At 34.9% G+C, this 24,569-nt stretch overlaps 1 protein-coding gene across 1 annotated transcript in view; it reads right to left on the bottom strand.

The window, feature by feature from the left end:
* The window catches only part of SNCAIP (synuclein alpha interacting protein), a 212,898-nt gene that overhangs the window by 91,666 nt on the left and 96,663 nt on the right, over positions 1 to 24,569 (bottom strand). Inside the window, exon 2 of the mRNA XM_027874875.1 lies at positions 22,814 to 22,916. Coding sequence (XP_027730676.1) covers positions 22,814 to 22,870 — 57 coding nt within the window. The 5' untranslated portion in view covers positions 22,871 to 22,916. The remainder of the gene's footprint in view (positions 1 to 22,813; positions 22,917 to 24,569) is intronic.

Here is a 24,569-nt window from a genome sequence, read left to right as displayed (position 1 = left end):
TTCAAATGTAGGAGAGGGCTAGGTTATGAAGGGCTTTAAATGCCAAATAGAACATTTTGTTTCTGCACTTGGAGGCAATATGAAGCCACTGGAGTTTATTGAAGGGGTGGGGTATGACTTGATCAGATTTGAGTTTTAGGAAAATCACTTTAGTGGCTGAATAGAGAAGGGGTTAGAGTGGGAGAGACTTGAGGCAGACAGACCTACCAGTAGGCAGTAATCAAGGTGTGAAATGTTGATTGCCTAGTCACTTCCCTCTCAGCTCTGTGCCCAGAGAATTACAAACGCCCATTATTTGCTAAAGATATACATATTGATGGACTGATTTGTTGGGCAATGAAATAGCAGTAATCAAGGTGTGAAAGGATGAGTGCCTAAACTATAGTGGTAGCAGTGTCAGAGAAGGGAGCATATTTGGGAGGTGTTTCAAAGGTGAAATCAGAAGACCTTGGCAACAGTTTGGATATGGGGGGTGGGCGGGGTGAGAGATAGTGAGGAATCCAGGATGACTCCTAGGTTTTGAGCCTGAGGGACCAGGAGGATGATGTTGCCCTCTACAGTAATAGGGAAGGTAGGAGATGAGGATGGTTTAGGGGGAAAGATGAATTTTCTTTTGAACATATTGAGTTTAAGATGTCTACTAGGCAGACAGTTTGAGATATCTGAAAGGCAGTTGGAGATGTGAGATTGGAGATCAGCAGAGAGAGAGAGGGGCTGGAAAGGAAGATTTGAGAATCATCTGGATAAAGAGGGTAATGAAATCCTTGGGAGCTGATGAGATCACGAAGGGAAATAGTATAGAAGAAGAAGACAAAAGGACTCAGGATAGAAAAGAGAGAAGAAATTCATGCTGAAGATGATACAATTTGAAAGGAACTCAAGAATTCATTTAAAGATACCTCAAATAGGGAAAGATTCTAAAATAATAGAAATCTCATGGAACAACAAAAAAAAGATGAATAAATGAATAAAAGGTAAAGCATTCATTAAGTACTTACCACATGGAAAGCACTGTGGTAAGTAATTGAGATATAAATAGAAAAGCAAGACAGTCTCTACTGTCTGGGAGCTCACATTCTAATGGGGAAGACAACATAGTTAGGAAGTTTCAGGAGCAGGGAAGAAGGAAAGGTCCAGTGGTAAGTGGAGAAACAAGGCATATTAGGTAAGGTATCTTCTTAAGTGTCATTTTCATTGATAAAACACCATATCTGTTTGAATCATTTGACAGTGCTAAAATTTTGTGGATGAAGTCTTTCTTTGGAAGTCTTCAGGATCTGTGGCTTCTGAGGAGATGTCTGCAGCACCTGTAGAAGTGATTGCCAGGTCAAGACTCTTAAAAGGTTGCCCCCGTGAATTATAACTGCAGGCCCTTGCTAGAAGCAGGATGAGTGGTCTGGGAGACACTGTAATTTCTGGGGCTCCTCAGCTTTCCCGCCTGCCCGTAGTACTGGTCCCTGTTGCTACAGAATATGTGTTCTTAACCTTTTTTGTGTGTGTGTCAAGGGCCACTTTGGCAGTTGGGTGAAGCCTATGGACCCCTTTTCAGAATAATGTTTTAAATTCATAAAATGTAATACTTAGGATTATAAAATAAAACAATTATATTGAAGTGGATAAAATATATTCTCCCCGGATGAGCACATGAAGCTGGATAGAAAGCCCAACAGGTCAGTCCATCAATATGTATATCTTTAACAAATAATGGACATTTATAATTCTCTGGGCACAGAGCTGAGAGGGAAGTGACTAGGCAAGATTGTGTTTAGAAAATTTTACAATTTTTTAATGATAGCAAACAAAAATCCACTATAAAAAGAGCATTTCTTTAACATCAATATCCTTGCAATTCTATGATTGTGAGTCATGTAACAATGCAATTTCAGTCAGACATGGTGGCCCATGCCTATAATCTCAGCTACCAGGGAGACTGAGGTTGGCAGAGCTTTTGAACTCAAGAGTTCTGAGATGCAGTGACATATACAAATTGGATGTCTATACTAAGCTTAACATTAATTTAGTGACCTCCCCCCTAGGTTGGGGCGAACAAGGTTGCATGAGGAGGTGCAAACCAGCCTAAGTCAGAAGCTAGTCAAAGCTCCTCTGCTGAGAAGTAGTGGGATCAGGCCAGTAAGTAACCCTTGCACTTCTGGCCTAGGTGAGATCAGGAAACCCAGTCTTTAAAAAATGCATATTTAAATTAAAAATGCAATATTATCTCAATTGAATTAAAAATACAAACAACCCAAAAGTCAATGAAATGATATATGGCAGGCATAAGCAAGCTGTAATATATTGGCCAGGAAAACACACGCATAAAAAATTACTAAATATATATGAGAAACAATACGGCATGGTAGATAGAGGTCTAGCCTTAAACTTAGGAAGACCAGGGTTTGAGTTTTGACTCTGACGCAGATTGAATATATGGACAATATGCAAGTCCCTGAACCTCCCTATGCCCTGGCCAAATCTCTAAAACTGTGAGTTAGAGATAAGTTGCTGATCTGCATCAGAGAAGGGAGTTTAAATCCCCTACATTGATAAAATTACACATCTGGAATATTTTTTTAAAGACTAGAAAAAGAGGAAGTCCTAGCAAGTAGTAGGAATAAGAAACAACAGATGGTCAATGTGAAAAATAGAATTATTCCCAGAATAATAAAAAAGCCTCAAATGTATTGTATTAAGGGGTTTTTTGGCAAATATGGACAAGAATGGAAAAGGATGTAAATGTGTTACAATCTTCAGAAGAGAAAGTAAGTACACAAATGGATGAACTCCCCAATCTTTGAAATATTGAGAGAAGTACAGGCATACCTCAGAGATATTGTGGGTTTGGTTTCAGATCACCACAATAAAGCAAATCATAATTTTTTTTGTATTTCAGTGCATATAAAAGTTATATTTACACCATACTGTAACCTATTAAGTATGTAATAGCATTGTTTTTTTTAAAAGTACATACCTTAATTAAAAACTTTATTACTGAAAATTCTACCCATCATCTGAATCTTCAGCAAGTCATAATATTTTTGCTGGTGGAGGGTCTTGCCTTGATATTTATGGCTGCTGACTATTAGGGTGGTGGCTGATGAAGGTTGTGGTGGCTGTGGCATTTTCTTAAAATAAGATAGCAATGAAGTTTGCCTCATCAATTAACTCTTCTTTTCTCTTGAGCACTTAGAGGCCATTGTGGGGTTATTAACTGGCTTAATTTCAATATTGTTGTGTCTCAGGGAATAGGGAGGCCCGAGGAGACAGAGAGAGACAAGAACAGCCAGTCAGTGGAGCAGTCAGAGCACACACAACATTTATCAATTAAGTTCATGGTCTTACATGGTGTGATTCACTGTGCCCCAAAACAATTACAATAGTAACATTAAAGATCACTGATTGGAGATGACCATACCAGATATAAAAATAACGGAAAGTTTAAAATATTTTGAGAAATGCCAAAACGTGATAGAGAGGCATGATGTGAACTCATGCTATTAGAAAAATGGCACTCATAGTCTTGCTCTACAAAAGGTTGCCACAAACTTTCAATTTGTAAAAAACACAATTATCTGCAAAGCACAATAAAGTAAAGTGCAATAAAATGTGGTCTACCTGTATGACCACCTTACACATTAAAGTACTACCTTCTGCCTTACTTTTCAATTTTCAGGCAGGTGCCTTTTTTCTCACTCTCTTTGACTTTCATTCTTCTCTAAGCAGATTCTTCCATCACTTTCCCAAACCACTTTATTCTAGTCACAACTCTAAATTCATTAGATCAAGATGTGAATACTAATGGAGTTAGTAGTGGCTGGGAGGAAAATATAGTAGAGCAGAAGACTGATTATTTCTCAGCAGGTTATGCTGGCTTCTTCTCTAGTCTTTACTGACTCAAGGCAGTCATCATCCTAGAAGTGACCCTTAAATTAAGCTCTAAAAATTGCACATACTTCATGCAACACAAGAAAACCATGCATACCTGTCTAAGTTAGTCAGTTTTGTAACAGTGCCATTCAAAACAGCATTTATAGCATACATGGGACTCACAAGTGCAATGACTTATTTTAAGAAATTCTGCGTGGAGACCTGGACACTCTAGCTATTCTTTAGGACTATAAATCTTTGGCCCATATTCCTCAAAACTAGAGCCAGTTGGGTGAATGTGCAGACATTACTCAAATGGAAATGAGCCACATAATCTTAAGAACCAAAAATTCCAAGCAGCTAGAGCCTTTTAAACACGCTAAGATCCCATCAGATTTCTAAAAGAAAAAAAATAACTGAAGTCATCCAAACAAACATACTAAGGTTCATGAATTCCTCCTACACAGCATTCCAACAGGCAGACACAACAACAGGAGTACAGTAACAAGAGGACAAAATTAAGAGTAGCAGTATTGAAAGATGGTGAAAATGAGATTTTTAGAAATGATTAAATTATTTTTATAACTTGATATAATGTGTGGTTTTTTTTCTGGTTACACAAGCTGAGAAACCTTAGAATTCACAGGATAGTAGATTTAGAGGAAGAGAGCTCAGAGGCCATTAAGTCCTACATCCTAATTCTATAGAAGGCAAAACTGGAACCAAGGGAGAGTGATTTTGTCCAAAATCATACAGGTGGTAAACTTTAGAGTTGGGATTTGAACTCAGGTGCTTTGATACCAAATCTACTTTCCACCACACCTTAATACTTCCTTTTAATAGCCCAAGTTAAAAAAAGAAAAGTATAACCTTCTTTACCCCCTATCCTCTGTGACACACTTTCCCCGTAAGCAAAACCTTTTAAAAATGACTCTAGTCTCCATTTAGAGATGCTTAAAAGAAATATGCTTTTTAAGCTCATCATTACTTGGTTTCTCCCTTATATCATGGATGTTTCTTAAGAATCAGTAACTTTTTCATTCACTTATTCATTCAAAAAGTGTTTACTGAGCACCTATTAAATGCAAGATATTGTGAGAGAATGCAAAAATGATTTATACAAGTTCCCTGAAATTATCATAACTACTTAATACCTCTATTTTGATCCTTGACCCATTTCCAATCTCCAAGTCTATCTTCTCCATTCTTTCTTTTTTTTTTTCTTTTTAGTAAGGCAATTGGGGTTAAGTGACTTGCTCAGTCACACAGCTAGGAAGTATTATGTGTCTGAGGCCAGACCTGAGACTCAGGTCCTCTTGACTGCAAGGCCGGGTGCTCTATCCGCTGCGCCACCTAGCTGCCCCCATATCTCCTACATTCTTGCTTTATTTGCCTCCAGATCCAGCCTTGACCCCAGATCTTTCACAAGCTCTTATGTCAGAATCATTTATCCCCCTGAACTTCCTCCATTTTCAATTTGCTAATCCTCATCACTCAGCAAACCTAAAGTTTAGTTCCAATGCCACCTCATACATTAGGTCTTCCCTGATTGCCACCCCCACCCCTACTGCTTTCTTGCTTCCATTATCTTGTATTTATTTGGTATATATTTTGTATATACTTGTATATGGAATAAAATTCCATAACAGTAGGGACTTTTATTTTTGTATTCATATCAACAGTGCCCATCAAAGAATAAGTGCTTAATTAATGCTTTTTAATTGAGTGATTAAATTTCACCATGTCTAACAATGGTTTATCACAATGTCACGACAGAAAATCACCATTTAAAAAAAATTCTTTCACTATACATTTATGGTACAAAACTTTAACTGTGCTCTTATTACTTGAAAGTATTTCTACTTTGATAATTTTCCAATCTCATTCCTCATAGTGATTATTTCAAACTTTCATAGTGTAATAAAATTAGGTTAAATAAAATTACCTTGAAGAAATAATTAATAGATTAAATAATTTACTCTTACATAACTGGTGAGTCAAAGAACAAAATCATAGAACCAATAGAAAATTTCATCACAGAAAATGAAAAGGAGGCAATATATCAAAACTTTGGGGATTCAGCTAAAGTGGTTTTTAGGGGAAATCATGTATCTCTGTATTCTCCCATCAATAAAAGAGAGAAAGAACATATAAATGAATTGAGAATGCAACAAAAAAAAGAAAAGCAACAAATAAAAAAACAACTAAACACCAAAATATGCATTCTGAAAAATCAAAGGAGAGGTTAATAGTATTAAAGGCAACCCCCTCAAAACCCCAAACCAACATCAAATTGATAAATATAAATAGGAGCTGGTTTCCTGGTGTGGAGAGGGGGAAGGAACAAACTTAATAACTCTAGTTACTAGTGTAAGAAGTCAACAAAACTAAAAAATATTATTGGGAAGATTGGAAAGCAGACTAGCATAGACTCAGTATGTACCAACATCTCATACCATATATCCAGATAAACTCCAAATGAATACGTGACAGATATAAATAGAAACATTAAAAACAAATTAGAGGAAAAAGGAAGAAATCACTTTTTAGATCTATGAATGGGAAACTGTTTACGACTAATGGATGAAGAGGATCACAGATGATAAAAAGGACATTACATAAAATTAAAAAGATTTTGCACAAATCAAACCAATGCACCTGAAATTAGAAGGGAAGCAGGTGAGTGGCAGTGTGTGTGTGTGTGTGTGAAGGAATTTTCATAGTGTATTTTTCAGATAAAGGTTTAATATGTGGGATATAAATGTATGGAATTAATTCAAATTTATAAGAATATAAATGGTTCTCCAATTGATAAACATTCAAAGTGTGTAAACAGGTAGTTTTCGAAGAAAGAAATACAAGCCATCAATAGACAAATTTTAAAAAATGCTCCATATAATTATTAGAAAAATGCAAATTAAAGTCTGAGGTTGGCATCAGATTAACAAACCTGACCAAAAGAAAGAAAGAAAGAAAGAAAGAAAGAAAGAAAGACAGAAAGAAAGAAAGAAAGACAGAAAGAAAGAAAGAAAGAAAAATGACAAGTATTTGAGAGGCTGCAGGAAAACAAGCATAATTATGCACTATTGGTGGAGCTGTGAATTGGTCCAGCCATTCTGGAAAGCAATTTGGAACTAAGCCTAAAAACTTACTAAACTATGTATATCCTTTTACCCAATGACACCACTGCTAGGTCAATACTCAAAGAGATAAAAGGAAGAGGAAAAGGACCCATGTATACAAAAATATTTATAGCAGCTCATTTTCTGATAGCAAAAAACTGGAAACTAAGGGAGTACTCACTTTATTGGGGAATGACTAAACAAGTAATGGCACATGAATGTAAAGGAATATTATTTATTATGCCATAAGAAACAGTGAAAGAGATGGTTTTAGAGAAATAAGGGGAGACTTATATAAGATGATAAAGGGAATAGAGCCAGAAGAACTAATACTCTCTCTCTCTCTCTTTCTCTCTGCACACACACATACATACATACATACACATGCAGGCACACACACACACATATATGAACAACACTGTAACAACAAACAACAACTATGATTCCAGAGGATAATGATGAAATGGGCTACCAACCACCTGACAGAGTGATGTTGGACTCACATTGCAGAATGACATATACATACATACATACACACATGTGTGTATATGTGTATTGGATGTGGTCAATGTAAGAATTTGTTTTGCTTGAAAAGTTGTTTCAAAAGTTTTGTTTTTCTCCTCCCCACCCCCCCCAATCTGTGGCAAAGAGATGGAAGAGACAAAAACTGTATTTTTGTTAATAAAAAATCAAAGAAAATGTGTTTAAAAGAAAAAAAAATAATAAAAATTGATAAGCTGGAATATGTCCCAAAGTTCCCTGGGTCATGTTCACACATACCTCTTTATTAATAAAGCAGTATCTTTGAGCATGAAAAGCAACATACGTGCCGTGCAAACACTTTGAAGCACTAGCATTGTGTGATAGGATTTGTGGGTTCCTTTTATTTTAGCTATTCTGTGTAAGGTTTTATCATATGTTGTGATGTTTCACAGGAGATGACCTGACCCTTGAAATATCCACATTCATGCAAAAATGCATTGTCATAATAGGTTTTTGTTGTATTTATTTTGTTTGCCTCCAGGCCCAGTTATCAGCATTCTATTTCCATAGCTGAACGTTATTATGTTTTTTTTTTCACAATGGGGAAACTTGTACATAAAAATCTACTTGTTAAGTTAAAAGGTACTATGAGATGTTATCTTTTTCTCCTTTTGCTTGTTCAAATTTTTGTGTATGTATGCCTAGCAGCTTTTGAATGAAAATTGCTTTTTAATTCAATAAAGAAGATAGGGTATACTCAAGATTATGTACTCTTGACCTATGAAAGATGGGTATTATTTTATTATTGAAATGAAGTTTTATAGCTTTAATAATCTACTGCTCATTAACTGCACTTGGAGTCCTTGGTCTGGAATTTCTAACAATAAACAAAAGTAAAACATTGATGCAAAAATAAGAATAATAGTATTCCTTGTCTCACATACCCATCCAGGGTCTGTTTTGGGACTATCACAATTTGTCACACGTCTAGGTATCAACAACAAAAGAAAGGGAGCTATTAGCTCTGATGCAAGCAATTGGGTTAAAAACAAAACATTGAGTATAGGATAAAATCCTTGGTGTTATCTTTGATTCTCGACTTTTTCTTCAATTCTCTAAACAGTTATCAAATCCTACTTAACATTCCTTGCAACTTTCCCCTCCTCTTTCTTCCTTCTTATCACAGGTCTTCATTATCACTCTCTGGGACTATTAAAATAGCTTCTTAAAAGTTCTTCCCACTTCTGCTTTACCTTCCACCTTCCAACTCATGCCTGTAACGAAAGTGATTTCAGTGACTCTCTGTTATGCACTGAGTAAAGTTCAAAATATTTTTTGGCACTTAAAACATTTCACAATCTGAACTACAACAACAACAAATACCTTGAATTCTTCAGTTGTTTGCTTCATCCCATTACTATAGACAGATGCTACTACTACAAATGCAGACCTTAAAATATTCTGGAGAACTCAACCAATAAACTGCTCTGGAACTAAAGCATTGTCACAGAGCGACCATTGCCTGGAATCACCTAGATATAACATTAATCCATAAAAACTAAGTGACAACATTCTAATAAGTATTACTATGCCAAATATTCAGGATGTCTAAGCAACATATAATGAAAAACTATCATTTAAATAGCACTTTGAAGTTTGCAACGTACTTGATTCATTCTTTCCCATAGAACATTAAATATAAAAGAATCACAGCAATAACAAAGAGCATACAAACTTTCTTGGAGGGTGTGTGAAATAATGACATTCTTGTTTCCGGGTCACATAATCTGTTAGATGGAAGACCAGACATTTTTTCCAATACTTTCAAAAGCCACCCCAAATAGGAAACTATGCACAAAAGCTAACGTATTACAATGATCTCCACAGGCCAAGGTAACAAGAAGTTTTACTAGGTAACAGCCTTATGAATTAACTCCAGAGAATGCTAGTCTCCAACTTTCTCACTTTGCTCTCCTCCCTCCCCCAATGAATCTGTCCCTTGTATATTGCTCTGAGGTACACTCAGGAATAATTTTCCTTGATGCTTCAGTAGACTCTGCTGGCATATCCTGCCCTTTATCTTACCCCACATTCTGCAGCAACTAGCAGTACACCTCAAGTCTGTCCCCCCTCCCATTTATAAAAAAGGGGGAAGAACAGGAAGGAAGGAGTGGACTCTACCTGGGGCTGCAGTGCAGGGCAACAGGGCTCAGCCTGGGGCAAGGTGCTAAGACATCTTGGGGTGGGGGAAAAAGGGAGATGAGGGCGAGGTGTTGTACCAGGTGTGAAGGAAAGGGTTTTGGCATCCAGTTGGAACCATTTTTGTTCTCTCCTCCCATCCATTGAAACTAGCAAAAACTGAAATCTTCAACATGGGAGGCTAAAAAATCTTTGATTCATTATCAAGTGAGATAGAATCAAAAAGTGAGAAATAACAGAGTGTAAGGGAAAAAAAAGACTGAAATTATAAAAAATCTCAGGAGGAAGAAAACTTTGTTAAAATCCTGTAGCACTAGTAGATCAATCAACAAGGAAGGTATTAAAACAGAAGGTAAGATGACCACCAAGACATCTAAATGAGCACCCATATCTCTCAATAAATATTGTAAGACAAATGAAATTGAGCTAATATCAGATGACATAGAGGACCTTGTGATTCCTAAGAAAGAATAAAACTGTAGCAGAATGTTCCTAAATAGTTCAAAAGAGAAATCAGAATTAAAAAAAAAACTTAAAAGGTAGCAAATGGCAGAATTTTGGTCTGCACTGCAGAAATAATTTGTAGAATAGAAAAATGTGACTATGCAGTGGCGAAACTCTTCAAAGAAGAAAAAGAGAGAATAACTGATTGGAAATTCAAATACATTGCCTAGGAGAGGCAAAAAGTAACATTTTTAAAACACATAATCTCTATAGTAACAAAATAGCACTCAATAGAACTCAAGGACAGATATATAAGGACGGCTTAAGGATAACAGGCCTTTAAGAGAAGATGACATGTCAAAAAACCTGAAGACCCTAATGCAAGAAATAATACCCTAATGAAGTCAATGTTAAACAATGAAGGGAAAATACCTTCTGTAGTGTCTTAGGAATAAGAGGGGCTATGGGATACTAGGTGAAGTGGTAAAGGATTGTAAAAGGAAGAAAGAAAAGGAGAAAATTTATTCAGTGGAAGAAGGAGGTCCCACTGAAGAGCACTCCCATGGGGGTAGAGATATATTCTGTAATGAAAGACAGGGTGATTTTCAGAGAAATAATTTCCTTTAAAAGAGTGTTGTGCCTTCATGTATATTATTATACCTCAAAAAGGAATCAAAGTTCTGGAAGGCAACCAGCATCCCAAAGATAGAATGGTATGACCCCAGAGAGGAGATTTCATAGCAAATGGGAAAGAAAATGATGATAAGGAAGGCAGTCTGTAAAAGTAGAATATAGAATCAAGAACACAGGAAAGTTTCTACCATGGGACAATAATACTTCTATCCTCATACTTATTGAAGAAATGTACACTTCTAGGAGTGAGGCACAACAGAAAAAAGCAGATAAAAAGTCCTTCAGAAAGTACAACACTCATTTATACTTAAAACCCTAAAAAGTAGAGATGCAGAGGGATTTTTATTAATATAATAAGAATATCAATCTCACCAAAAGCAAATAGTTTTTCCAGTAAATACAGGAATAAACCAAGAATACTCATTCTCCCCATTATGGATAAGCTAGCAACTGCAATAAGACAAAAGAAATAAAATAAAATGTCTATGAAGATAGACAAAGAGGAAATAAGATTATCCCTATTTTCTGATATGATATTTACTTAGAAAATCCTAGGTAATCTACAAAGGCAATTATTGAGATAACAGTTTCAGCAAAGATCCAGGCTACAAAATACCCTCCCCCCAAATCACACAGAATTTCTGTATGATAATAATAGCAAAATCCAAAAGACATGAATAGAAAAGTAAATTCTACTAAAAACTAAAAAATGCATAAAGTATTTGGAGGTCAATCTACCAAAGCATACAAAATGCTTCTATAGATTCAATTAAAAAATAACCGCAACATAATTAGCTGTTCTTGTGCTCCTTGTGAGGCTATGCCAACCAAAAATGACAATACAATCAATGTTAATTTACAGTTTTAATGCCATACTATAATTCTATAGTTCTAAAACTATATATAGTTATTTATAACTATATATATAATTATCTAAACTACATATAAACTATCAAAAGTATACTTTACAGAATTTAATAAAATGATAAAATTAATTTGGACTAAGAAAGTGTTAAAGACAGGAATGAAAGGGGAATAGCATTTCTAGACTTCAAACTAAATTACAAAGCAACAGTCATTAAAACCATTTGGTATGTGTTAAAAAGAGTATTAGATCATTGAAACAGACTAGAAAAGGGAGAAATCACAAATAATAGAACTCAATAACTTAGGGTCCAATAAATCTCCGAACCTAAATTACTTAAGAAACAAGTCTCTATTTGATAAGAACTTACAAAACTGGAAAGCAGTCTGGAAAAAAGTAAACTTTGGCTAATATCTTATACCGTATTCTACCTGACTTGCATATTAAAAATCATAACTTAAAAAATAGAAGTGAAGCAGACCTTTCATAGCTATGCATGTGAGATGTATTCCTAACCAAAGGAGAAATGCAATACCAAAAGACAAATAATTTTGATTACATGAAATTGGAAAGCATCCTCACAAGCAAAAATAATGTATCTAGGATAAGAAGCAAAACAAAAGACTGGAAAAATATTTTTATCAAATATTTTTATAAGGGCTTGATACCCAGAATGTATAAACATCTAACATATATAAGACCAAAAATCCCTTACTGGTAGACAAGTTATCAAATGATATAAACAAACAGTTCTCAAAAGCAGCACCACAAACTATTAACAGTCACATGAAATAATGCTCCAAATCACTAATAATAGTAAGTTTCATCTCACGGTCAGAAAACTGGTAAAGATGACAAGAAGGGGGGAATAGTAAATTTTAGAGGTGTTGCCAGATGATAGGCACATTGGTACATTGTGAGTAGAGCTGTGAATCAGTACAATTTTGGAAAGCAATGCAGAATTAAGTAAAGTGATTAAACGTCCCCACCCTTTGACCAAGAGATTCCATCATTTGACACATATGCTAAGGAAGCAAAATGAAAAAAAAAAGTCCATATATATTTATAGCAGCACATCTTGCAGTAGCAAAAAACAGGAAAGAAAGTAGTCATCTATCAACTGGGGAATAACTAACAAATTGTAGTACATAAAGGTCATAAAATATTCTTTTGCTACAAAATGAGCAATATTATGAAGAGAAAAGTATAAAAAGATAAAAAGGTATTAAAAATAACTGCTGCAGAATGAAATAGAGTCAAGAAAAAATGTAGACAACAACTTCAACAATGTAAATGGATAGAATAACAAGGACAAAACAACTGGGCAATGCTGAAAAATTACAAAGAAAAAACATCCTCAAAGAAGAAAGATGAGAAGACACCTTCCCCTATTCCTTTGCAGAAATGGGAAGGCCATTGGTGAGAAGTACTATATGTATATATATTTCAGATTTTTTAGTGTATTGATCATTTTTGCTGATTTTTACATTTTTCTTCCTCTATTTCTTCTTTTATTATTTTTTGTTATTGAGACAGCTCTTGGGAATGGACAAGGAGATGGAAATGGGAGAAATTTAGCTAATGTAAATACAAAAGATATAATGTAAAAAATGTAAAAAAAAAGAAAAATGTAAAAAAAGAAAAAATAAGAAATATGGTGGCTTTCTTGTGCCAAGGTACTTTAAAGGGCATTTAAATTCAAAAAGAAGATACCATTCTGCTCGGTGATAGTAATAAAAATGATGCAGATGCATTTCATTAAAAAATTTCTCCTGAAGGCTGTGCATTTGGAGTATATATTTTTATAAAAATGAAAAACCTAAGTACTCTAAATAAACCAGTACAAGGTCTGCTGATACAGAAAGCTAGAATTAATTAAATAGAGCAATGAATAACAAAATTACAAAATAATATTTTGGTATGTTTCATAATTTAAAAAAATACTTGACCTAAAAATGAAATAGAAGAAAGTGAAGACATGTCTAGTAAATATTGACTATTCTACAGGAGCAATTCTTAGTTTACCTTAAAACTTACATATTTCTATATATGAATGGATGAGGAACCTATTTGCTATGGACAAACATGATATATTCTCTTTTCTCTAGATATTCTTCCACGTGGTGACCTCATTAGCTCTTAATGGATTAATTATCATAGGTGACCACATGTCCAACTGTAATTTCTCTCCCAAGCTCCACTCTCATATCACCAATTGTCTACTGGACTTCTCAGACTCAGTGTCTCATATGCATATTAAACTCAACCCGACCAAATCAGAACCTGTTATCTTTTCCCACAGACCTTCCTTTCTTATAAACTTCCTTCTTTCCCTTCACCCACCTTTCCACTACCACCCCTCCCACCAAACTCTGGTGGATTGGTGCTCCAGGTGATGGTGATTGAAAGCTGAGAAGCAACCTTCCTACCCACCTGCTGAAAACTGATGGGAGTGCTGGATGTGGCATTGGCATGTTCCTTTCCTAATGCCCCCAGCCAAAGATTTTAGCTGAAAGATTATATCCTTTCTAGACTGTTGGAACATCTCTTCCAGGTCCTCTTACTGCCTAGCATGGGAAGAAAGAAATAGGAAGAGAAATGCCATCTGTCCTTTTCAGCCTGCCAACAAAAAAAGCAGCCAAATGTTTATCACCTTGACTATAATTCTTTCAATTCTGATGTCATTCCTATTGTTTGACATACAAAAAAAAGAAAAGTTGGCAGCAGCCAAAAGATTGGCAGTTGATGTCCTTGCCTGATATAATTAATGAGAGGAATGCATAGTGATTGAGAGAGGGAGCGCCTTTTGCCCATAATGAGGTGGAGGCATGGTTCCCCTTTAGAAGGAGTAGATGGGGGAGGAGGAAGGGAGAGCCTTTGAATGCCCAAGAGAGACACAGACCCAACCAACAAGTAAAAATCCTCGACTAATTTAAACTTCTTGGAAGAATAACTTTCCTTGGGATAAAGGCTCTGAATTTTGACCACTGAGATACTAATGCTCAGTGCTGCTTTCTGGGACTTTCTTCTGCTATTTTAGCCTGAGGTATTAGTACTGAGGTCATTTAATTGCATTTGTTGTAACTGGTCACTCACTAGCTGGGTTCTTCCAGCCCCTATACAGGTGTATCGATCATGTCTATTTTCTGTTTACAAAGGCTTTACTCACCCATGTAACCTCATTCCAGCTTGTTACATGTATAGCTACTTCCTACATCATCTGTAATGTAGTTATACATGTGAGGTCATGATGTTGTTATACTTGGAGAATTTATCCTTGGGATTAAAAAAACTTATTTTTCATACTGCTATTAGGATTATGGTTGTTATTTTTCAAAAGATTATTTTATTTTCCTCATTTGATTAGAATTCTTGGTGATGGTTTTGAATTTTGAGCCAAAATGGAATGACACCAGAAACTGATATGGTTTTATTCATGGGAATGACACTAAAAAAGGTGTATTAACATTTGCTTTGCCATTGAACCCTAAGGATCATTGGGCTTGTTCACCTGACTTGCAGCTGAAATCTTCTATATAGGTTATCTTCTCATATTAGAATGTGAATTCCTTAAAAGCATAGATCATTTTATTTTTCTATTTATATCCCCTGGGCTTAGCATACTATTTCATATGTAGTAAATGCTTAATAAAGGCTTTTTCATTCATTTCATTCATTAGTAGTCCAGGTTTTATTGATTCTAGCTGGAAGAAAAGTCAATCCTTCTACTTTTGTTGTACCTTTATGTTTCAGATGTTCATTTTAAAAATAGCTTTGTGTTTATTTACTGACTGTTTTGACATTTTAAAATATGTTTTAATTTTCTGTCTTTTTTTTTTGTTTTGTTTTGTCTACAATGGGATTTCCCCCTCTCCATCCATCCCCACTTCTGGAAATTTTATTTTAGTTTTTTTTTCTTTTCTGTACTTTGAACAGGCTTATAGGCCGGCTCTTTTTTGAATGGGTTTTACATCTTATTCTCATTTTCAATATAATTAAAAAAACACTTTCTTGTTATTCTTTATAACATGTATGGCTTTGGTGACACTGAAGTCCTGCTTTTTCCATTTTATTTTTAATATGTTTTGGTATAGTTCTTATTTGCAGAAGGACAATTCTTTTTCCCATAACAAATCCACTGTTATCATGGAAATGTTATTTATGCAAAATGTTTTTCTAGATGCTATCAATGCAGTATGTTGATGAAGTTATGAGTTGGAACAAGTGTTTTGATTTACTGCATACTCCTTGCATAGTTATTTGCTAATTGAAGATATTCCTCCCCTCAAAAAATCTATTGACATTGTTTTTCATTATTTCGAGCTTGTTTTTACATTGATAACAATTGGCATATTTGTTTATTGTTTATTTTCCATGTATTCTCTGCATATAGGATCTGATGCTATGGTGATAAACTTTGTACATTTATTACTTTAAGTTCCCATTACTGGTTTGCTAAATACTTTAAACTTGGGGAAATTTCTTAAAAAGGTGGTGCTAAATAATTTTTTATTTTAGTGTCATAGGTGTCATAGGTGTCAAATTGTACTGAAATTTCCAGAAAAAGGCCAGGGGCAGAGAATTTTTCAGATCATGGATTCCACCTCACAATCTAGGTTGCATAGGTCGGACGTGTGGACAAAGTCTTGGCCCAGTTTTGGTCTGGCCCACAGAGCTCCACCTATGTAGTGGTAGCCTGGTATTCCTCATGGAGTTCTGATGTGAGCAATGGCTTGTACCTGGTTCCCTTGGTAAATAGACACTTCTTTGGATCACCAACATAAACGACAAAATTGAGGAAACTGGCAATTCTCATCAAACTGTTACACTAAGTAATGTAAAATTAAAATTAGCATGGTTTGAATTTTGGACCTTTTGAAACACTCTTTCACTTGAATTCCATGACAACTCTGTTAGTAAGGTAGGGATTATTACTTCCACTATAGGGATGAGACAGCTAAAGAAAAGAGAAATCAAATAACTTTCCTAAGATCATACTATCTGTTATCATTTATTGAACCTCTGATCTCCTACTCTCAAGGTCTTTTCTTTATACCACACTGACCTCAAAAATCCTTAAAATCCACAGTTCCTGTTTTTGCTGTAGTTGACCTTGCCCAGGACAATCAATCTTGCTTACAACACTATTTATGCTATAAAAACAGCTTGTTGATTTTATGATCTTAAATATGAAAGGCACATATCAAAGCCAAGTTTAGTAACTACTAGGTAAACAGTATTTCTGAGAGGGATGTGTGTGCATGTATATTTAATTAATTTGAAAAACAGCTTTGAAGGGAATACATTAAAATGTGAAAAATTATTTTTAGCCATGTTAACTCACATTTTGAACCTTTACGTCTCTGTATATCCTCCTCTCCCCAGAATGCATGTGCAGGGTTACTGCACAATGTTCTGCCCTTTGTGCTGGCAGAATATACACTTTAAACTCTTCATTGTGAGAAAAAAAAAGTGTGTTATTTTGGAATCTGAAGGATTGTCAACCCTTCTACTGTCTTCTGTGTTTTGTCTCAGTAGGTGAAAAACAATAATTTTATAGTTGTTGTACACAATTACATAACCTGTACTGTAATTAAAACAAGAAATAGACTCATGACCAAAAGGAAAGACTATGAATTACAAGCTCGGTTGAGACCATATGCAAAAAGAATTAGGACTGGAAAGCAAGAGACAAGCTTTAGACTAGTGTGTCTTCCTTCCTGAACATATTTTTCAAATGAAATGTGCATTTTCCTTCCCTAAAACAACACTTAACTAGTAAAAAGGCTTAAGTCCTGTCAGAGACCGAGGATTATGGAGTCCTAAAAATAAAGGCATGCCTAATGGGAAATTACTTTTATTTCTATAGCAGAGAATCTATAAGTTGAAACTCTTTTCATTTTTCAATTTTAAAGACTGATTGTTCCCTGCATAACCAGGAAAACAGATGCATTCATTTGCTTCAGCTCAGATTTAGAGGGGATCATTTCAAAGTATTAGAAGTTACTTCAGTCTCTTTTCCCATAAAATTCTTAACCACGGTCGAGACTGACGGTGGTTAATTTCACATCCACTTTTTATGCTGAACCCACACTTTAAGGACCAATTCTGAGTTGATAAACAGGTTAACAAACATCACATCCTTTTGCCAAGAGTAAGTCAGACTAAACAGAGAAGTTTGAAATCTCATAAAATGGCTGCATTGTTTTTCAAATGAGCTAGGAGAGCTCTCCTTGGCTCTTGAAATTAATCTTCTCTTACTTTACACATACTCTGCATTTTTATGTATTGACATACTATATCTTCGCAGTAGAATGTAAACTCCTTGAGAGTAGAGATTATTCCACTTTTATTTCAGTATTCCTAGCACCTAGCACAATACTTTGGTCATTGAAATTAATGCATGTTTGTTGACTTAAATTCCCAAAAGGAGGTAGCATGTCTTTGGAACCTAGCCTTCCTGAAGAGAATGTAATGAGGGTACCAGTTGGTATTGAAATTACTGTCTGAAATAAAAGATTTTTAAGGCTTTGGCTTATTTCATTAGGAAATTTAATGACAGATTAAAAATAATGAACTCAGACTGAAATAAGAAAGCTTAACATTTCAAAGAATGTGATTGGTAGTAGAAAAAGGTAAAGTAGGAATATTGAGTTAGCCCATCTTTCCACATATATCTTGGACAGACCTCTGTGTAAATGTTGTGGGGGCGAAAGGGAAGGGGAAGGAAGGGGAATAACACCATTTTCTTTCTCTTATGGAGTGACCTGTCTGTTTTTTTTTCTTTTTCCAGAGTTTTTGACACAAAGGCCTGCTCTATCAGGAGAGTCCTGGTTCCAAGTGTCAGGTTTTAAAAAAAAAAAAAAAGGCAGAGGGGAGTAGTAGCATTCCTACCTACTCAACAAATGTACTTTCTGATTTTAACTTCTGCAAATGGTTTCTATCAATTATGGTTTTGATAAAGTTAATAGAACAGTAGGTAAATCAAGGAAATGATTGAGACACAAAATATCTTGATTTGAGCAAGGAATTTTTTTTAATTTTATTTTTTTCTACCATAGATCTTTATTTTTTCTCTATTATTATTAATTAATTTATTTTTAGTTTTCAACATTCACTTCTACAAGATTTTGAATTCCAAATTTTCTCCCATCTCACCCCTCCCCCCACCCCAAGACAGCATGCATTCTGAATACCCCTTTCCCTAATCTGCCCTCCCTTCTCTTATTCCCTTCCCCTTCCCCTCCTATTTTCCTGTAGGGCAGGATAGATTTCTATACCCGTTGCCCATATATCTTATTTCTCAGTTGCATGTGAAAACAATTTTTAACATTTGTTTTTAAAACTTTGGGTTCCAAATTTTCTACCTTCATCCCTCTCCACCCACACTTATTGAGAAGGCAAGCAACTCCATACAGGTTATACATGTGTAGTCCTGCAACATACTTCCAGATAGTCATGTTGTAAAAAACTAACTGTATTTCCCTTCATCCTATCCCGCCCCTTGTTTATTCTATTCTTTCTTTAGACCCTGTCCTTCCTCAGAAGTGTTTGCTTCTGATTATCCCCCTCCCCCAAACTGCCCTCCCTTCTATCATCCACATGCTCTTATTTTCCTGTAGGGTAAGATAGATTTCCATACCCAATTAAGTGTGTATGTTATTCCCTCCTTAAGCCAAATCCGATGAGAGTAAATAGTTCACTCATTCCCTCTCACCTCCCCTCTCTTCCTCTCCATTGTAAAAGCTTTTTCTTGTCTGTTTTATGTGAGATAATTTACCCTTTTCTATCTCTCCCTTTCTCCTCCCAGTATAATCCTCTCTCACTCCCTAATTTTGTTTTTTAGACATCACTCCTTCATCTTCAACTCACCTTGTGCCCTCTATCTATCTATATATACATATAATTTTTTTCTCTCTAACTACCCTAAAACTGACAAAGGTCTCATGAGTTACAAATATCATCTTTCCACGTAGGAATGTAAATAGTTCAGTTTTAATAAATCCTGAGCTCCTCTCCCAGGCCAGTGCAATAGACCTTTCCAATCAACCATCCAGGTTGTCTTGGGCTGGAAATTTGTTTCACTCTTTTTGTGAGTTCTGCTGCTCTAGAATTTATTTAGAGCCATTTTTTACAGGTATTTGGAGGGGTTCTGGGGAGAGCTGAAGCAAGTCACTGCTTTTACTCCACTATTGTGGCTCTGCCCCCTGAGCAAGGAATTTAAAAAAAATCTTTTGTGATATCCTACTGACAGAATTTATAGCATTCTAGTATACTTAATTGGATGAGTAGTTGGTTGAATATTGATTATTGTCTTAAAGAGATCCCAGAAATAAATGTGTGCTCATTTCTATCATATCTAACATTTAACCATGTCTTGGGATAAAGGCATAGCAGGCAAGCTTGTTAAATTTCCAGATATAAAGAATCTATATTTTATATAGAAGAAACTAAGTGGTGCAGTATATAAAGTGTTAGACTTGGGGTCATGAACATTCCAGTTCAAATCCTGATTCAGATACTAGCCATGTGACCCTAGGCAAGTCACTTAAACTCACTTAATCTCTGTCTCCTTTCACATCTACAAAATGGGGATGATTAACAGAAGCTAGCTCACAAGATTATGAGGATCAAGTGAGATAACATATGTAAAGTCCTTTGCACATCTCAAAGTGTTATATAAATGATAGCTATTATTATTATAAAAACTATATTAGCATATTTAGTAATATATTTTGACAAAATATAAGGTCCATTTGTTTTAAAAATACCAAATATTTAAGTGCATAAGAATATGTAAATCAAAGAGCTAAAATTATCTATAATGTAGAAACACTTTATTTCCTATAAGATCTGAGGTCAAGCAAGGATGTCCATTATAATGACTATAGCTTGACATAGTTCTAGAAAAACTAGCTATAAAAATGAAAAAAGAAAAGAAATTGAGAGATAAGTATGGACAAAAAGAAAAAAAATGATCATTTTTTTTGCATACGATATGTGGTATTAGTGAAATATTTAGCTAAATAATTGAAAAACTAATAATCAGTAAAGGAGGTTATAAAATAAACCCACATAAATTATAAGCCTTAATCATTAGGTAATAACTAGTCTTGTAACATGCAGCTTTTCTGTATACAACAAAAACAAAAAAGCAAAAAGAGATGGAAAAAAATTCAAAATAGCTTCAAAATGTATATGCTATCTGAAAGTCCAGGTAACAAAATACACATAGTAATTACATAAATACAACTATAAGACACTATGGAAATAAAAGAATTATTTAAATAATTAAAGAAATATTAATTGTTAATGGTTGGGCCATGTTATAGTGAAAGCACCATCTTGTTGTTGTTCAGTTATTTCAGTCACATCTGAATCTTCCTGACCCCGTTTGGGGTTTTCTTGGTAAAGATACTGGAGTGGTTTGCCATTTGCTTGTTCAGTTCATTTTAAATATGAGGAAACGGGAGAAAACAAGGTTAAGTGACTTATCCAGGGCCACACAACTACTAAGTGTCTAAGGCCAGATTTGAACTCTTGTTTTCCTGACTCTAGGCCTAAGGCCCTATCCACTGCATCACCTAGCTGCCCCGAAAGCACCATAATACCTAAAAAAATTTAGAGATTTCATGCCACATCAATTAAAGTATAAAAGGTTACTTTACAAAATGAGACAATATAATAATAAATTTAATATGGAGGAATGAAAGATCAAGAATCTCCAAACAAATGATTAAAGTAATTAGGAAGCAAACAGGCCTAGCCATATCAGATCTCAAACTATACTACCAAGCAGTAATCATCAAGACTATACTACTTAAAAAAACATAACAGATAACAGGTTAAGCACACAAGACCAAGAAGCAGACAAATGAAAGGAATAGGAAAAGAGATACCTTTAACAATTATCAATTAAATGGAGAATTTTGAGCAAACAAGGGATAGATATGATTATAAAAGATGAAATGAACAATTTTGATTACACAAAACTGAAAAGGATTTGCACAAAATCAATGCAGCTAAAATTAGAAGTGAAACATTTAACTGGGAAAGAAATTTTTGCAGTGTATTTCTCTGACAAAGGTCTGATTTCTAATTAATATAAATATGTAAGAATAAGAGTAATTTCCCAATAGATGAATGGTCAAAGGATATGAACAAGATGAAATATAAAAGATCAAAAACTATATAAAAATGTTCTGAATCAATGATAATAAGAGAAATGTAAATTAAAAACATCTCTGAGATTCTACCTCACATCCATCAGATTGGCAAGAGGAGCTATGGGAAAAAGCATACCAATCCACTGTTGGTAAATTCGTGAATTGATCAAACTATTACAGAAAGCAATCTGGAATTGTGCGGAGCGATTAAAGTGATCTAGAAACTCCACTCTTAGGTATATGCCCCAAAGAGGTCAATGACCAAGAAAAGTTCTCATATATAACAAAATATTTATAGAAGCACTTTTTTATGTAGGAAAGACCTGGAAAAAATGCTCATCAATTAGAAAATGGCTTAACCAATTGTGGTACATTAATATTACTGTATTGTATGAAACAATAAATAGAATAAATGCACAGAAGCATGGGAAGACTTACATGAACTGATTTAAAAGGAAGTAAGCAGAGCCAGGAAAATATTATACACAATAATTAACAAAATATAAATGGAAGGAACAGCAACAACACAATAGAAACTTAAGCCTGTAAAATTATAATGGTTGTTTGACCTCCAAAGAAGAAATATGAAAAGGCATCTTCCTCCAATTATTTCCTTCATCTATTCCATCCACTACAGATACACAACACCGCACATAACATCAGTCTTTTGACATGGTCCTTAGTTTTTCTGAACTTTTTTCTTTTTTATTCTTTATTGTAAAGGATGACTCTCTGGGCAAGAGAAGGTGAAAGCATAAATTGGGGAATAGAGGTGATATAAAAACAAAAGATATGAATAAAATTTATTTAAAAATAAACATGTGAGGAGGACAGAATGCCCTCTTTCAGGGATAGTGAAGATGAAATTCTTCTACTGGGTGAGAAATTCAACTAGATTAACTATAAAGCCCCTTCCAAATCTAAGATTCTATGATTTTAAGAGAGATTTCTATCCAACATCCAGAAGATTACATTCGAAGAACTTGTGATTTGTACACTACGAAAAAAGTGATACTTGATAAAATCATTATACTTACAGATATCTCATCACTAAAATCGATTTCATCCAAATCAAGGTATTCAGGGGCTTCCATTATTCCACTATGAACATTTTGAGTAGGTTAGAATGCTTAGAAATTCCTGTTTCAAAAGAGGAACAGACAAGAAGCAAAAAGAAAAAAGTTAGCCACTTAACATCAAGAAACAAATCCAGTCTTCACAGGAATGAAACAACAAAGAGCTTTAATATTACAATTTCTTAAAAGCATATTTTGTTGCTTGTTAAATTTTTATGATTCCAAAGATAATCATCAAGAAGTCATCCTCTCATTTCCTGCTTTGCCCCCCATGCCCAGGGCTCCCCTCACTCCTCAACTTGTAGCAGATTGGGAAATTGGGGGCTAGAGATACATCCCAGAAATTTTGTGAAAATTATGAGAAGCAGTTCATCTTACAGGTATCTAGTGATAACCCATAGGGAGCTCAGGCAACATAAATATTATATACATATATGGATAGATGTATATGTGTGTATATATACATACATACATATATATGTATATAGATGAACCAATAATATGTGCTTCATTTCAAAAACTTCACCAAATAACCCAATGTGGCCCCAGAAAAGAGTTGAGAAAATAAACTTCCTTCCCTTCTTTACAGAAATATGCAACAGTGGCTATATTATCAGACTTGGTTGATGTGCTCATTGCTTTTTCTGAGCTATTTTTTTCTTTCTTGCTTTTGTAGAATCTCATAGATTGATAGGCAGAAAAAAAGTCTCCATGAACTAGATGCATGTGCTTCCTGGGAAATGTCATTTATAGTCTCAAAAAGAAGTCTTTCAATCCCAAGAAGAGTTGGGATTTATCACACATTTTGGACTGAATAGGAGAAAGTTTAGATAAGCAGTAGCAACAAATGAAGGGTACTCTGTAGGAAAAATGACTTTTAAGTGTTCCAGTAACTTTTTCTTATCCTATTATGTCCTTATCTTGTACCTAAGAAAATCCAGGAGAAAGTGAACAAACTATGTTAATTTCTTTCCCTTCTCTCTGTTTCTGTCTAATTTATTGCCAAATGCAAGTGGCTAAACTTATTTACTGCTATGTGTTTCTCTGCTCCTTTAAATTTATTTAATTCACTCAGTCAGTAAACATTATTAAGCACCTGCTACATACCAGGCACTGTGCTAAGAACTGGGCACAATTTACTTGTTTGCACTTTAATTATGGCTCTCATAGATAAATATCATATAATTTCAATTGTGTTTGAGTTAAGAGTCTTTGCTGCAAACAGTATGCCAGTGTTTATTTGACAACAAAGAATTTAACTAACTAGCCTGGGCTAAATGAAAATAAGCCTATTTGTAGCATCAGGTTCTCTTGGAATATAGGTGAGTGAGGCGTGGCAAGGTCTTCACCCTCCCACAACTGGAGAAGGGAGTAGGGGATTGTGACCAGAGGGAACGTACAATTCATTCTGCTATAACCTGTGTTTGGAAAGTGTGAATTTGTTCCAATGGTATTGATATATTTGGGAACATTTTGAGCATAATGCAAATTTCAAGTTTGCTTCAGAGAGGTTTCTTCCACAAGAAATAGTGAGAATGTAGAAAACAGTACCACTTCCCAATAACTCAAACTACAACCTTTCTGACCCCACTTCCACAAGCAAACTTCAGGTCTTTGTCAAGGTAAAGTGTTGCATGTATTGCATATCTTCTGGTGCAGTAGGAACTGTGGGTAGAGGAAGATTGGTCTGCACTACCCCCACCACTGCCCCCTTCCA

This window comes from Vombatus ursinus, unplaced genomic scaffold (assembly GCF_900497805.2).
Source record: "Vombatus ursinus unplaced genomic scaffold, bare-nosed wombat genome assembly UNPS02014807.1, whole genome shotgun sequence".
NCBI classification, from domain to species: Eukaryota; Metazoa; Chordata; class Mammalia; order Diprotodontia; family Vombatidae; genus Vombatus; species Vombatus ursinus.
The sequence above is the reverse complement of the archived record's forward strand: the minus strand, read 5'-3'. Positions and strand labels throughout refer to the sequence as shown.